Source organism: Diorhabda carinulata, chromosome X (assembly GCF_026250575.1).
Source record: "Diorhabda carinulata isolate Delta chromosome X, icDioCari1.1, whole genome shotgun sequence".
NCBI lineage: Eukaryota > Metazoa > Arthropoda > Insecta > Coleoptera > Chrysomelidae > Diorhabda > Diorhabda carinulata.
Genome location: NC_079472.1, coordinates 32,026,347 through 32,043,431, shown reverse-complemented (window position 1 = coordinate 32,043,431; position 17,085 = coordinate 32,026,347). Strand labels below are relative to the sequence as shown.

The following is a 17,085-nucleotide window of genomic DNA, read 5'->3' as shown; positions in this document are numbered from 1 at the left end:
GCCCTGGTCTAGAATATTCTTTATAAAATTTAAGAATACTCCATATATACAAACTTTCATTTATTTCTCACAATAGGTTGGTTCACATATTTATAATATATAAAACACAAGATCTACTCTGCATTTTATTTGTATTGACACTAAAATCATTTTTTGGTCAATAGAAGTGTTAACAATTATATAAGACACTGGCAGTCGACATAATTCTCGTGTCTTATTGAACAATTGCTACTTATTCTAAAAGTAGTGTAAATGTAACAAATAGCTTGTTCATCTTTATTGTGGATATGTAGTTGGTACTTCGTATATGCACAATGCGGTATTTGAATGAGATTCATCAATTATGTATAAAAATAAATTAAGAATTTTCTATTTTCTTTTCTTTACTTCCACCTAATACATCAGCACTAACTTCCTGGAGATCTATTTTTTGATCTTTCATTGCTTTCTGAAAAAAAATAAATGAATTATAATTTGATGCAGTTTTAAAACAATTAGAGAAACTGACCTTTACGCATTGTTGATAAACTTTGAATAAGGGGGCACACATGGAATCGTTAGTACTACCTCTCAAAAAATGTTCCGAAAACCATGTATTAAAACATGCATCGTACTCTTTTTTTAAGTCGTTGCAAGCTTCTCCGATACTATTCATTTTAATATATTACTCTACTACCCACGTTATTATCAACAAAAATTGCGTAAATGAGGTTAACTAACTGGAATTTGGAATACCTTATACAGATTTCAATAATCATTTTTTTAGACAGATGTAAGAGGTATCTATCTCGATTATTTGGTATGAGTAGAACAGCGATAGAAAATCTAAAAATATGGCGGCAATGTCAATATGTGCGTATTTTTGACATTTTTGTTGACAATATACTGATTGTTTACTGTCGAAAAATATCAAATTTAATGGATGTGTTATAACAATTTTAAAAATAAAGTAAACATTAAATAATTGTTTTAAATTGTGAATAGTGCCAATAGAATGTGAACAATTAAGTAAGTGATTATTCTACTCATTTATATATGTGTTAAAAACTAGATCCCATTTATTATTTAGGAACACCACCAATAGATTGTTTACTTAAAACCCGTTAAATAGCAAAACATTTAGGTAATGCTTATAAAATGCCGTAAAGTTCCATATCTAATTGCCCTTATAAATAGAAAATTTAAAAAAATATAATATAATTGAGACAAACAGTAAAATTTGCAATAGTATATCTAAAATAAGTCTTCAAATCACTTATTTAGGAAAAATTACATTAATACTTATGAACATGTGTTAGTCAGAAATTCATACTGTAGAATCTTGAATACATTTTTGTTTGCTTTTAACTATTTACACATAATGTAGAATCATGTTAAAGAAAAACAAATACTTAAAAATAAATTGTGAATACTATTCATGTAGATATTGCTATGCCCACTAAAATAATGATAGTGAGATTGTTTCTCACATGCTGGCAATTATATATGCTTAAAATAAGTAATTCACAACCTTGACCCGTATTATCTCATAAATATCATATGGGAAATATTTGAATTGTTAATTGCATTATAGACACAGATTTTTTGATAATATACTACAAATTTTAAGTATTTTGGCATTTTTGTGTGATATTTTCCTCTCAATTTCATTGCTGTTGATCTGGTATGAGATAAGTTGGAAACACACTGTTGACACTACCACTACACCAACACTCACAATTACTGTCTGACGTGCGTTTCTATAACCAAGTTATCATCTTCAGAGACTAAAGGTAAACTAAAACCTATAACCCGTTATAACTGAGATTTCTATAAAATAAAGTGGCTGAATAGAATATTTATGAGTAACTAATATCATTAACATATTGAGATTGAAGTTGACGGCTACTCAGATTATCAAACATCCCACCTTGGTCCTCGTCGGTACAATTAGGAAGGATGTTTGGATCTGGTGGTTGTATGAGTATCTTTTGTGCCCCATCAATGCAAGCCATTTCAAGAGTCTCTTTTGTGCCCCATCAATGCAAGCCATTTCAAGAGTCTCTTTCAACCTTAGTGAACCCCCAGAAACAAAAAAATATGTTTTCAAAAATTATTCTATCAATTAGTGTCTAATAGTCTAGAATGAAACCATGAAAACAATGGATTTAAAAGGGAGAACCGGCTTCAAAGAAGACAAAGACTGTTCCATGTGCAGGAAAGTGTTGTTTAAATTACTACCTCATGCACCCTATTCGCCAGATTTACTCCCCTAGGATTAGTTTCTTATACCAGATTTATTATAAAAAGGGTAATCGAACTTATTAAAAGTTACTGGGAAAAGTGTATGGAGTTAAAAGGAAATTACATTGAAAAATAAATATATTTTTTCCAAAATTTTGTGTTTTTTCTTTGTTAAACCAGGTACTTCTTGGCACATTCCATATAATTTCGGTTTCATATATTGATTTAATTATGTCACTTTTTCTCATTATATTGTTATAGGGTTTTTATTTCAAACTATCTCCCAATATGCGTTTCAATAAGCAAGAATTAGTCACTTTAGCTATACAACCATCAACCAAATTTGAGAAAGAAGGAGTACTGTTTTTGCGAGAAAAACAGGAGGGATTTTTTAGAAAAACTGAAGGTATTAAAATATGTACAGAATGTTCAGGTTATTTGAATCACTAATCTTTTGCAGTAAGTTTAGAAAGATGGTGCAGACTTCGAGGAAATCTCTTGTTTTATTTCAAAAACCGTGATCCTTGGTCTGAACCATTAGGAGTGATTGTTCTTGAACAGTGCCAAGTTAGGATAGATCCACCAATGTCTGCATCACCATTTATGATTGAAGGATATTTTCCATTTTACTTAGGTAAAAAGTTTTATTTCCTTGCCCCCTGGTTTTATATAGAATTTTTTCGGCTTCTAGTGTTTGATGGGGGACTTAGTCAAGCTCTTGCTTCTACATCAGACATTGAACGATCTAGTTGGATAGATGCAATTAAACAGGCAAGTTACGAAGGTATCAGAGCTGAATTGAGCGCTCTAAGACAGTGCATAGAAAGAAGAAAAAATCATAAACCAATAGTCGATTTACAAACTTGGCGAATGCAGCACACGCATGCTCTAGGTAAAAGTAAAATAATTTCCAATTACTATGATTGAATCGGTTTATTATAGATGTTACTGAAATACCATTGTGTGAAGCGTCATTTTCTTGTGATAATTTACTCTGTGATGGTCATGGTAGACCACCGAATCCTTCTCTAGTCATAGATGTTTATATACCTTCTTCGAAATTCTGGGTACAATATGGCAGAACCGAGGTTATAGAGGCAAGTATTTAATTTTTATTACAATGTGTGATTAACAATATTCGTTTTATAGAGATGTAGTAACCCCATTTTCCTTTCTACTGTGAGCTTCCGGGCATCTGACGGTCTTTCCAGAGATACAAGAGTGCGTTTTACCGTTTTCGATGTAAGAGAAAGAGTATCTGATACTGCAGTACCTTTAGGGTCATCTTGTATTCTTTTGAGCGTTATACAAGACTCTACAAGACTTCGTATACCGTTTATGTCTAGGTCTAATAGTACCGTAGGATTCCTGACAATTAATGCTTGGTTTTTAGAAAGGGAAGACAAGAATAGTAGTACTGAACATACACCTTGTAAGAAGCCGTTACATAATCCCCAACAGGTAAGTGTATTTTTTAAAATTTTTTTTATTAATGCATAATTTATCATTTTAAGGCATTCGCACATCGTAGATCACAGTCTCTACCCCCTAGATTGGGTGTAAAAATGAAACTTCCCAATCAATCCGATTTAAAATTGATATTCGCTTCACCACATTTGCAAACTTATCGTTTTCATTCAGGTTTAGGGGGAGATATTTGCGTGCACGAATATATGGCTGAAAGTAGGATCAGTTTTTCTTTCCCACGACAAGTACTGTAAGTATCTCGAATATATTATACTGTAGTTTAGCGTTTATGCGAAATTTTCAGCGATATATGGATCCAACAGGAGAAAGAGCTCCTACAGGAGGTGGCAGGTATGGGAGAACTGAGAGAACCTTGGCATTCTAGACAGGTAGAACTGTTAGATAGACACTTGCACCTATTGCGGTTGTATTCTCAAGCTAAAGAAAATCTGCAAGCACACAAGGGAAGTCTTTTCAAGGCTAGCAGTAGAAAGGGCGATAGAACTTTGGAATTTGCTCCTGTTAATTTACATTTGCAACGGATGTGGGTGCACAACGACACGCTTAACAAATCGGGTTTTTATGATTGGATTACCGTAGGTGCTTTTACAGCGCATTCACACAAATCTAAAAATGGTGGATTGATTAAGTAAATATTTTTAATTTTTGAAATATTTATTAATAATGAAAAGCTTGTTCCGGTTGAGCTTTGGACACAGCTTCTGCTTCACTAATCAATTAAAATATATGTTCTGAAACTTGGCAACTCCGTTAGTTTTTCTACTATTAATAAACGAAGATGAAGGTTTTTGTAGGTTCGAATAGTATTTAAGGGAAGTACAAGAAATAATTAATTTGGATCTAAATAATTTTCATATTTCATTTTGATTGATCTTCAGTTATAAAATAGTTGAAAATTTTACCACATTTCTTAAAAATATATATAAAAGTTTGATTTGTTGCCAAATTTAGCTTTTTTTCAAAGATAGATGGAAATATCTTTTATTGTATCTATTATTGTGATGAAATTTGTTTACTTCTGTTTTACATATCCATGAAGCTGGTGATAAATTATCCCAAAATTACAGAGAAATCAATTTAAATTAAATTAAATTTGTTATGCTGCCAAATTAAGCTTTATTTTAGAGATAAACTTTATCATATTAATTGTTTCGATGATATTTCTTTTTCCCATTTTACATATACATGAAAAAAGTGACCAATTATCCCAAAATGATCGAAAACTCAATTTGAAATTTGTTGTGTTGCCAAATTTAGCTTTATTTCAGAGATAAATAGAAAAATCTTTCTATCACTGTTTTGATGAAATTTGTTTTTTCTGTTACACATATGCATGAAATAGTTAAACTTTCAGTAAATAATTACTGAAAAAATACTTAAATGTCTGCCATGCTGCCAAATTTAGCTTTATTTCAGAGATAAATGGAAACTTCATATTCATTATTTTAATAAAATTTCTTTTTTTTTGCTAAACATATGCATGATACAGGTGATAAATTGTTCCAAATTACCAAAAATGAATATTGAAGATTAATATGTTGCCAAATCTGTGTTTTTCGAGAGATAAAGGGAAATATCGTTTTCATATTTATTATTTTGATGAAATTTGTTTATCTTGAACAATTGTACAAAATTGATGAAAAATAAATTTTGCCACGTTGCCAAATTTAGCATAATTTTAGAAATCATAGGAAACATATTTTTTAATATTTTGATATTTTTTCGGTTTTCCAGTTATAAATATAGATGAAATATTTGAGAAATTATACTAAAATGTAAATATCAGAGTTTGCTATGTTGCCAAGTATAGTTTTATTTCAGGGAACAATGGAAATATATGTTTCTTGGTAAAATTTGTTTTCAAATATGTTGATGGACTTTTTTCTAAGAATTTAACATAAAATAGGGGAAAAATTTCATTACTTCAAAATTTATAAATCAAAATATAAATATTTATCCAAAAAAAAAACATTATATTGATCATTAATAATAATTTTAATCAATAGTAAACTAATTTTAATACATTTTTACTTGATATGAAATACTAGAAAGTTTACCAAAAAAAAATGTTTTTCCAGATTAGTTCAACAACTCAAAGAATCTCCTATAAAAAGCGGCACAAATTGTCAAATAACTACGAAAATTTCAATGGCGAACGACGCCATCCAAGCCATCAAACAATTACGAAAAGAAGTCGTAGAAGCCATGCGGAACTTGATGCGTCTGGCTAAAGAAAAACAAACCAACGGTATGTTACCTATATGCGAAGATATGATAAACAAAACTCGCATACTACTAAGTCTATGGGACTCAGGTCTGGTGGAAGAAGCATTAAACTTCATCGAAGAATATAAATTGATAGCGAATGAAGATTCCGGCATGGGCGATGACGATACCAGCTTGGATAGTTTAGGTAGACCCAACGTTTTATCACCATTCAAAAGAATAACGCAACAACTTAATACGTTGGATTTGAGAAGTCCGGAATTGGAAGATTTTGCTACACCTTGTACTCCTATTAACGATGAAGATATATGGAAGGTGGTAATTATCGATAAAAGTTTATTATTATTTTAATATTTATCATTTCAGGTACAAAACCAAAACGATTCTGATTGTACAACGTTAAATACCAGCGAAGTTGTTCAAAAACTTTGTTCTGACATGCAAACACCAGACGAATCTAATTTCGTTCTTTTTCCAGATTGCGAAGACAACCAAAATGAGGTATTGAAGTTTCTAATTTTGATTTTCTTTTATTTACTATACATTTTTTTTTAGAATTCTATTGAAACTTCTACTGAAATAAATAGTAGTACAATTGATGTAGAAAGTGCGGGAAGTACAATACAACTAGTAACTTCGGAAAGGGATACAGGACGTACTTTTCTCGATACTAATATTATGTGTAATTCTCCATCGGCTAATTATTATAAACCAACTGACGAACCTGAACCTTGGGATATCACTCAGTTGAATATTGAAGCTAGCGTTATGTGTCTTGTTAGCAAAGTCAAATTTTTATGCGGAAGGTGAGAATATTTTATACTATAGTGGTTACTTTGTTTTTTTTTTTAGAAGTAGGAAATGAGAAAATTATGAAATTCAACCCCAAGATGAAAATACTTGACTGGATCACGAAAAAAGTTATGAAAAAACTCAGATTCACAAATAGATTATCAACTTTAGAAAAATTCTCACATTTACCTCTTAGATAAAAATACTACTCAAGAATATTGCTGGATCACAAAAGAAGTCCTAAAAAAGTTGAATTTTGTGAAAAAAATTCAAATTCACAAATAGATAATCAATATTAGAATTGATAACAACAGAAACTGCTTGATTAAATGGAAACAGAATTACCGGAAAAGAAAAACCAACCTTAGAACATTATTTACAAAATAAAAGAAAGATGTTTATTGTTATAATATAACAAAATAGCATGAAAACCTGCTTGGGATAACATTCAAAATAAAAAAAATTCTCATATTCACCTCTTAGATAAAAATACTACTCAAGAATATTGCTGGATCACAAAAAAAGTCCTAAAAAAATTGGATTTTGAGAAAAAATTCATATTTACAAATATAGGAACTGATAACAACAAAAACAACTCGATTAAATGAGAATAGATTTACTGAAGGATTTTTTAACATCAATAAAGCTTTTGACAATGTCTGGTACGAAGATCTTGTGTATAGATTACATACACATCGTTTTTTTGGCTCCGATATCAATGAATTTATTTTAAAAATTTATTTTTTTAGTAGATTTATGAAAAAATTCCTCACTTGAATATCTGATTTGGTTTTATGACTTTAAATGTTACCATAAACCCACTTTTTTGGATATAATTATTAATAACTTTTTCGCAAAGTAACAAACGAAGTTTTTATAAATTTTTTCGTAAATATTTACAGAAGAATCAACATTTTGAAAAAAAAATCATATCAAATGTTAATTTTTGAATTTTTTACTATCTATCGGCAAAACATTGTTTAGTTCTTTTCTACCATGACCTCTGCCTTTCCAATTAATTTCTCCTGAATACACTCCAAAACATGGGTGTTTATGTCATTGTTAATAGTGTTAATATCTCCTTCGTAAGATTTTATATTTTCCAGTTTTAATTTGAATACTTTCCAGTTAAGGGTTTTTGGGTTTGCTGTAGCTATCTTACTGCGACTGCGCCAGTTAAGTGTTTTTCTTGTGAAAAACTATTTTTAAAAAACTTTATGCACAATAACAAAACAATTTTATAATTTTTTGAATGAATCACACTAATTAATATGAAATCATTAAAAGATGTTTACAACAATTCCTATTTTATATTAAAATAAATGCTGTCACAAATGTTTACAAAATATGATCTTTAGCCTTTTAATTTTTAAAGTAATCTAGATTTTTCTATATGTAACTCTTGAGGAGGATTTTTTAACTTCAATAAAGCGCAATACTCAAAAGCCTAGGACATTCCAAAAAATAAATTTATCTTCTTTGCCGGTTTACAATCTATTCAAATCTTGATTTAACGACGATTAGGTCCATCTGTTGGAAAGGACTTGAATTAGAAAAAAACACTCCCTATTAGTGTTGTATTACTGTTTTATAATCTATCTGAGGAGGAATTAGTGAAAGGAGACTTCTTACCACCAAATGTCACTTCAGTTACCCAAGCAATCGATGAGGAAGTTATAGAATCATATCCGAATTTCACACGCTAATGCCAAGAACGCGTTTGATATTGCATTTCAGTACATAGGGCAAAATGCAACCTCAACACCTGTGGACATTTTATAGATCAAAAACTCAACCCAACCTAACCTCACCTGTGGAAATTTTGTACATCAAGAACCTAACCTAATCTGTGGTCATTTTGTAGATCGAGAAACCTAACCTAACCTATAGACATTTTGTAGATCAAGAAATTGAGGATTTTGCAGCTAAGTCTAGAATGTTATCTGCTAAATAAAAATCTATAAATGCCTTTTTTTTCTAATTGATGTAATATGTAAATAAAAATGTTTTGTATATTCTGATAATTCTATTCCGATTAAAGAGATTCTACTGTATAATAATTTTTGAATGTTATAGGTGTAATAGTCCAGCTGTAAGACTAAAACCGAACTTTAGAAACAGTAAAAAAAGTATTATCGTCGACCAACCCATAAGAGGCACTATAATCGAAAAAGAAACAGAGGCAGTTACAAAAGTTGTTAATAAAATTGTAAAGAACGGTAAATAAAAATAAAAACATTTTATCTTAATGAAAATATATACATTAGAAAAATATTTATTTGTTATTCTTTTAGGTAACAAATTTACTGACGGTCTGGATATAAATAAAATCAACGATTGGGCGGCTGAGTTGAGACCCAGTATGCGTAAACTACGTTTAGCAATGGACGGTCTATTAAAAACGGCGCGACTCACTCATTCGGTTTTTAGAGTACAAGAAAGTCCGAAAATAGCTCAGAGGTTCTGTAATGTGCGATACAGAAGAGACGTTTGTTTCTCGCAAGCCGTAAGCACAAATTTTTCACTTCATCTACCACTTTTTGAAACCATATTTAACCAATAGTTGCTTATTTACCTATACAATATAGTGTTCTGTAGGTTGATAAACGAGAAGGTCGTTAAAAACTGTAATAAACCATTTCGATGCAATAAAAAAACACGTACCATTAGAATATAACAACATAATGATATAATAATCTTTGAATCTATATAACTTCCACTTTATAAATAATAACATTAATATATATGAGAAGCAGCAAATAGATATGGACCCACAGACACACCTCGACAATTAGTCTCCAAACTAGTCTGTTCTTCACCGACGGTCCCCATCTTCTCACATTTGTTTGTTTGTAAGTCTTAGTGAACTTGATCTGATACGGGGTCTGCTTCTCTTTCTACTGCTGTATATTTTGACATTCATGTTTTTCTTAGGCTTATGCTTGACCTCCCTTCTTGAATGTTGTCAAATCATTTCAACTTTTCTAATTTTTCATGTCATCAACCAACATTCGATGCCTAAGTCACGATTGGTCTTATTAGATATTATTAATTTCATTCTTCTTGTTATTAGTTTGTTTTTCAGGAGCTTCTGGATCACAAAATAATCTCTATCACTACTTTGTATTTTTTCTTGTTTGGTTGTTTATAATTTTTCCTGCCACATCTATGGTTTGTACAACCCAATGAGTCTAACCCATGGTTCCGGCCATATCTATTGCTGGTCCAATCCATGGTTCCGAATTATTTCTGTTACTCCCTCATTGACTGATATCCTGTTTTATCTAGAACTAGTGATAATTTTGTCATTATACAATCAAGTAACGTCACCAGTACCTAACCTAACCAAAATTGATGATTTATACAATTTTTTTTAATTAATATTATAAATGTTGCAGTTAACTTCTCTTGTCACCGCTTTGATGTCGAAACTATGGTGTCAAAAACCTGATCCGAATTATGTGACAATGCTGAGTGGTTTAGGACCTTTAGCTCATTTCGAAGGACTTTTGAGTTATTATGGTAACGAAATTGATATGTGGGGAGATATGTCGGTGGCTATTGAAGACCTAAGAACGGTTCTATTCATTTTAGGTGGGTCTAAATTGAAATTTCGATCATTATAATACTCTATTAATTTTATATATATATATATATATATATATATATATATATATATATATATATATATATATATATATATATATTTTAGTTAGGAGTCCTAGTCCGGCTACTGAACCATATCCAAATCCGAAAGTATCAGGAACAAGAAATTCTCTAGTAGTATCTCTACCTGTACCGGATTCCCTTTATAGTCTCATACCGTCAAGACAAACTGTATCTTTTCACGTGACCCCTGTATTTTTCAATATAGGGATCAACGAAATGGCTACCGTCGCCGAAAGTTTGGGTGAGTTGTGACTTGTGTGGAGTTTAGTAACTTATACAGGGGTTGTTTTATAATTTTTTTAGGGGCTACTAAAGCTCAGGAACGATCAAATATAGACAATTTCGAGCGATTGAATGAATATTATTTGCGTTACAAGAAATTAAAGATTTTAGATAACGCCCGTAGAATTTCCACTGGTACAGTTCAATCGAGACCTGTTAGTGCCATAATAGAAGATCTTCGAATATCTGTACATAGTTCTAAAGCCAAAAATGTCGAAATACTTCATTTAGCAGCGCAAATTTGCAGAAAATTGAATGGTATGTTGATAAAACAACAAATTAATTGAAAAACAATCTTTAATATTTCAGGTTTACGATTTACCAGTTGTAAAAGTGCCAAAGATAGGACAGGGATGTCTGTTACCCTAGAAGAATGTCAGATTCTAGCAGACGAGTATCATCTGGCCGAACACGAATTTCAAAGAGCTTTAGATTGTTTAAGGAGGTAATTTTTTATATATCATATTCTGTTTTAGTGATTAGTTTCTATTCTACAAATTATTTTTTACCGTTGAACTTATTAAAGACAAGAAACAGTACCAAACTCAAAGAAAGTGTCAATGGGATCTATTAAGTGAGAAAAAAATTTTTTGAAAAATATTTCGAATCTTCTTCAAAAACACTTTTTGGAAAGCTCCAGAAAAGTATAACCTACCCAATGGATCCACCTATAAAGGAAAGTGGGGATCAGTGAGAACCTTTTTTTTATTTTGCAATTTATGAACTTATTATATGATTTTTCCACATACTCACATTATGTAACATTCAAAAATAATGAGCATTTTCCATTTTTTCCAAGCTGCACCTCTGTTAAGTGTCTCATGGTTACCCGGTACTGGGTTCCATTGAGAGACTGCACATGGGTATCCATGAAACAGTTGAAATAGAACTTAATGATGTAAATAAAAACAAAAATAAAACAAAATAATAAAAAAAACCTTAAATAACTTGATAAATTTGTTCATCGAATATTAAATCCAGGGAAATTAACTGGAAAATAATAATACGACTGTTGTCTTTTAGTTGTACTTAAAACCTTAGGTTATGGCAACACCCTGTAAGGATCTTTTGATGCTAAATCTGGAACATATGGCATAAAAAAATTGTTACAAATTTTTAAACTTGGTAGCTCACTTTTCATGTCATTATTATCACCTAACAGACCTTTTGGTTCTTCTTCGTTTCAATCTGTCATAAAACATCTTCTTCTTTAAGTTCACTTGATAATTCTTAAAGTTATGTCAACTTATCAAATTCTTCTGAACAGTCTACATATTGTACTTCAGTGTAATCTTCTTCTGCACTACCTTCATCTTTTTAATTCCCATTACATTGCATTTTCTTCTTTATTTTGGTGTATCTGTTACGATTACATACTTTTCTTCTTTTTGGGTGTCATTACCTTTGGATGTATTTCTCCAACACACATGACTTTTCACTGGAAGTCTGAGCTGATGTGAAAGTACCAAACACTTATTATACATCAAGGGGTTGTAGTTTTGTAGATAACTGGGGTGGTAGTGTCAAAATAGCTAGAAAGGAGGATTGTGGGAATCCTTGATGATATGTCTACAATTAACTCTTTTTATTTAGATGGGTTTGCTAAACCCAAAGTCCCTAGTGGAGCTCCTGTTATTATTTTTTCCTTTAATACTTAATGGGGTAACTTTAGTTGGGTCTTAAATTACAGATTACTATAAAAAATATCCGGAATGTTTCGTTTATAGCAGATTAATGGAGTCATATCTAATATTTTTGGATTTGTACAAAAAGTTATGAAAATTTTGATCGTAAAATGTATAAATGGTATTTTGAAATGATTTTTTCAGCGAGGGTTGCCGTAGAGAAAACGCTTTCAAGAATATCGGTATCAGAAAATATGCTTTTAATTCTATACAATTATTAGCGTATCCGAAGTACTATCGACCACCACCCGGAACGTACGGATCCGCTCAAACTTGAATTATTCGTATACATTTTTTGTAGTTTTCGGGATATTTCGGTTGAAAATATTTTAATTTATGATTTTATTTTGACAAATATATATTTTTGACATGAATATTTCATAGCATATTGTTTCGATGTATCGTTAGTTTTATCCAAGATCTGTACAACAACATATTTCTTCAGCTTTTCACTTCTTATACATATTTATATGTTTTTGTTGATAAGTCGTCCTCATTTTAGGTCTCTTCTGATTTGAAAGGTAAAAATATCTTTTCAAAATCTAATTTTCAATCAAAAGAGACCAAAAATATTAATATATTTTGGGATCAACAAAATTTTAGTGAAAAAACTGGCGCAGTCAGTGGTATAAGTGAATGGAAAAACAATTCATGCGCAATTTAAGGTTGCCAAAAGAAAATTATATTAAAAACCTTTTTTATGAAAAGTTTTTTCACGGGTTTTTCAAATAAAACAATCAATTCAGTTACATTTTCTTAAAAACATCAGTTATTTAGAAACTATAGATTTTTTCAAATAATTATTGAATAACTTTTACATTTTAATGAAAAAAATTTTTGTATCAACAAAACTAAACAAACAGTAAAACTGGCGCAGTCAGTGAGAGAAATAAATATAAGAAATTTGAGGCTACCAAAGAAAATTATGTGAAAAATCCGTGTTATAAAAAGTTTTTACCAAGATTTTCAAATAAAACAATCAATTGAGTTACATTAACATCAATTTCTTAGAAACTTTGAATTTTTAAAAATATTTATTAAAAAACAAAATTTTAGTAAAAAACAGTAAAACTGGCGCAGTCAGTGGGATAAGTGAAAAAATGTATAACAAATTTATGGCTACCAAAAGAAAATTATGTATAAAACCTGTTTTATAAAAAGTTTTTACCAGAATTTTCAAATGATACTGTCAAAAATCTTTGCCAGATAGATTATGAGCGTTTTCGTATTGTGACAAAATTAAACACCAAAGTGTACTAACTCTAATATATTTCAAGCTTTCGAATACTTATGTATTCATCATCTGTGAATTAATTAGTTGAGAATTGTTAATTAATATTACAAAATTTATCACACCACAATTCTTAACTAATCAATTCATTGACAATGAACACATAAGTATTCGAAAGCTCGGAATATATTATATATTAGAGTTAGTACACTTTAGAGAGTGTATTTTAAATAACTGATTTGTGTAGTAGTGTACTTCCTGTATAGTGTAAACAGACTTCTAATATTATTAAAATTATGTGTTTTATTGTTATTATTGTAAGTATAAAATGATTTTTATTGCTTTAAAAATACTTTTTATTATTTATTTAACGAAATATTAACGAAAATTCATCCGAAATATCCCATTTTATGGCATTTACTTACTACTAGAAAAATTATCCAGTTGCATTTAAAAGTATTAAAAATGTTTTGTTTATAGTTATTTATATTTTTTCCTCTTTATTTTTTATAAAAAACTTGGACAATCTGTTAAAACATGTTATTTCAAAAAAAAATTATTTGGAAAAATCATTTGTTGTTTTTTTAATCACCTTCATCATTTTTTTTCTCGAAGGGTAACGTAACTTTGTTTTATCAATTTTTCTTCATTATTTGGGTTGGTAATCATTATTTTTATTTTGGAAAATGCTACTTTGAATGGAACGTTATTACCAATTGTGTTGTCTTGTCCGTCCATCTGGGGAAATTGAGACAGGATTCAAATCTCTCTTATTCGTATAAAATGGGGTACAAGATCGAGTCTCTATTCTCTTCGACACTATTTCAATTTGAGTGAAAACCTTGTCTGAAGGGATAAATGATGGTTATAGAATTACATCTTATCTTCAAGTTCTTAGGAGCATATTGAAGCATAAAGAAAGAGAAATGCTCCATTGTCAAAAAACTGTTCACAATTTGTGGACAAAAACAAAATATGCACAAGAAAACTCCAATGAATATCAAAATTACATGTGAAAATTAACTATACAGCAATCCTTAAATAGGTAGTAATTTATTTTAGAAATCAGTAACAACCAACGAAATTCGGAAAAAGATCTGATTTCAACTGGCAAATGATTGTGCATTTTTTTGCATTGTAAAGTATTGAGCCCTTAAATAATTCTGAACGTGGAGTAGAAGTTAAAGATCGTGCTCCGCGGTCCCAAGTGGATATTTGTGCAAAATATTTCTAAAATTGGAGAATCGTGCTTCCACGTTAGGAAAATAGATTCAAAGGAATCTTTGGGGTATTCATTTTCTCTCCGAGTGTATATGAACCAAAGGATCTTTTAATGATGCCTATACAATGGTAAGATTGTATTGGTACAGTTGATTTACTGTAATAATCAGTTTGGTGTGGTATTTTTGGGAATCGAAACTGACGGTAAGTAAATCCGCTTTCTTTTCCTTGAAAAAAAAAACGATAAACACCCCTTTTTAAGCATTGAATATTCCATCATCCCAGGCAACAAGGTGTTTTTTCACTTCCTTATTAGGTAAAATTTCGTCGGTAATTTGAAGTTACCAAAAACTTGTCGTCACTTACTTACATAATTTTTACGTGATCCGTAAATATGACGTGTGATATATAATATACAAGCATATGGTATAAATATATTTTATTTAAACTCTCTTATTAACTTAAGGATCTTTAATCAGAACTAACAAAATCCGGTGCGAATGTCAATTGTCACTCATCTTTTACAGAATCAGTTAAATTATGGTTATCCAACCATAAAACACAGAACTCTACAAGGTTGTGGACAATCACGCTCATTTTAATGCAGTTTCTTCTACTTGGTTTTACTGATTTCTACAATTGCTAATAATTGTTTTTATATAAAAAGCAAGCACAAGAGTAAATCAAGAGTTAATCACAAATCAAATGCTTATATTTCGGATAGTTTTTAACAAGTGGATTCCCTTTTTCGACTTCCGTACCCACGTTATCGTACAACCTCTCTTCCACCATCCTTGGACGATGACGACATTCTTAGTGATTTTTATAGTCAACAATATATCAAATAAGAAACTAGACGTAAATGCGACTATCACTTAATAGATAGGGAAGTTAAGTTGGTAATACTTCACGAAGCTTCCTATTATTTAATTGGGAAAAGCAGAGTTCAAAAATAAGGGTTACAAAAAATGTTCTAATAATATTTCTTAGTACATTTACTGCCGTCTACTGAGCTATGTAGAAAGAAATCAATATAGTCGTTCAATCGGTCTGATTCAAATGTCAAACTATCGGACATCTCTCGTATTTTTTTGTTTTGAAAATAATTATCCCCAGTAATAAAGAGAATATTATTTGCAAATGTAGTGGAAGCTTTTATGAAAAACATAACTTCGAAATTTAATCATTCAGCTACAAATATGTATCTAATAAAATATCTATTCAAAATCGACGTTAAATGCTTATGAATGAGTATATTGAGTAAGTTAATTTTAATGAAGAATAATTCATAAAAATATAATTTTTGAAAATAGTCATGATGGTTGTGGACCATTATAGATTATAAAAATATAATCTGTTTTAGAACAATTAAATAAAACAAAATCGTTCTTTATAACCATGCTAGTACACGTTATTAATCTCTGTCACCTGTCATCCAATTTTTTACTACCGCGTTCCCTTTATTGGGTATAAGAAATCATACCCAAACCTACCAGGTAGGCAATAAACAACGCAGCCACGAACCACATCAAAATATGCTGCAAGATAAATTCTATTTATACAATTATTTCACGATTCTCCCGATTTACAAACTGACTTACAATTCATTTAAAAATCTTTGATTTGAATATATGCTCTCGATTTATTTTTTCATTCCAAAATACACAAAAACTGTGGAATATATTTGATTATAAAAATTATAACCTCAAATATTATCATTGCTATTTGTTCTATTGGTTTCAAATTCAAATACGTTATTAATATTTATAAAATAAATAATTTTTAAATGTTCTGTGTATATTTATCAATCGGAATAAGCAAAAATATCTAATTAATGTTAACGAAAGTAGTTTCGAATGTCGTATAAGACAAAATTACATACATACCTAAATAGTTGCCAGGGGCAACAGTTCGTTATCTTAACAAGGCGCTTGGACATCTGATGCAGCTAAGAGAGACGTAAAAAGGCGTTATCGATAGGTGGATATTTTCTATTACTTTTCCAGACCTCAGGTGTGATTCTCGAATTACATATTTTGATGGACATTGAATACTCGGAAAATAGAAATTATACCAGGGTGAGAAAATAAGTATTAGATATATCCTGTATACTAGTTTTTGATGGTTTCAATATTTGATTACGTCTACGCTCCTTGTATGCAGGATTATACAGCTGCAGGGAAAAAATTATAACAAAAATGGCCCCGAGAGACACTTCAGAATCAGAATTTTAGGCTCCAATTTTTTAAAAAGAGATCTTTTATTCGG

The 17,085-nt window shown here is 30.2% G+C and overlaps 2 protein-coding genes across 3 annotated transcripts; one reads left to right on the top strand and one right to left on the bottom strand.

The window, feature by feature from the left end:
• Positions 1-45: 45 nt before the first annotated feature.
• On the bottom strand, positions 46-780 carry LOC130900804 (TP53-regulated inhibitor of apoptosis 1-like). Its single transcript, XM_057811682.1, has 2 exons — positions 509-780; positions 46-448 (listed from the first exon to the last, which is right to left on the bottom strand). Exons 1-2 carry the CDS (start codon positions 653-655, stop codon positions 359-361), a joined length of 237 nt encoding a protein of 78 aa, XP_057667665.1. The 5' UTR covers positions 656-780; the 3' UTR covers positions 46-358.
• Positions 781-807: 27 nt separating this feature from the next.
• On the top strand, positions 808-12,739 carry LOC130901559 (inositol polyphosphate-4-phosphatase type I A). Of its 2 annotated transcripts, none has more exons than XM_057813030.1 (18): positions 808-1,008; positions 2,485-2,629; positions 2,684-2,857; positions 2,915-3,115; positions 3,166-3,320; positions 3,373-3,684; positions 3,738-3,940; positions 3,995-4,339; positions 5,790-6,252; positions 6,304-6,438; positions 6,493-6,743; positions 8,806-8,948; positions 9,024-9,235; positions 10,128-10,323; positions 10,442-10,639; positions 10,702-10,938; positions 10,990-11,125; positions 12,510-12,739. In XM_057813030.1, exons 2-18 carry the CDS (start codon positions 2,512-2,514, stop codon positions 12,640-12,642), a joined length of 3,612 nt encoding a protein of 1,203 aa, XP_057669013.1. In that variant the 5' UTR covers positions 808-1,008; positions 2,485-2,511; the 3' UTR covers positions 12,643-12,739. The 2 variants fall into 2 exon arrangements, with proteins under 2 accessions (XP_057669013.1, XP_057669014.1); XM_057813031.1 differs by lacking the exon at positions 808-1,008 and adding an exon at positions 1,561-1,772.
• Positions 12,740-17,085: the final 4,346 nt, after the last annotated feature.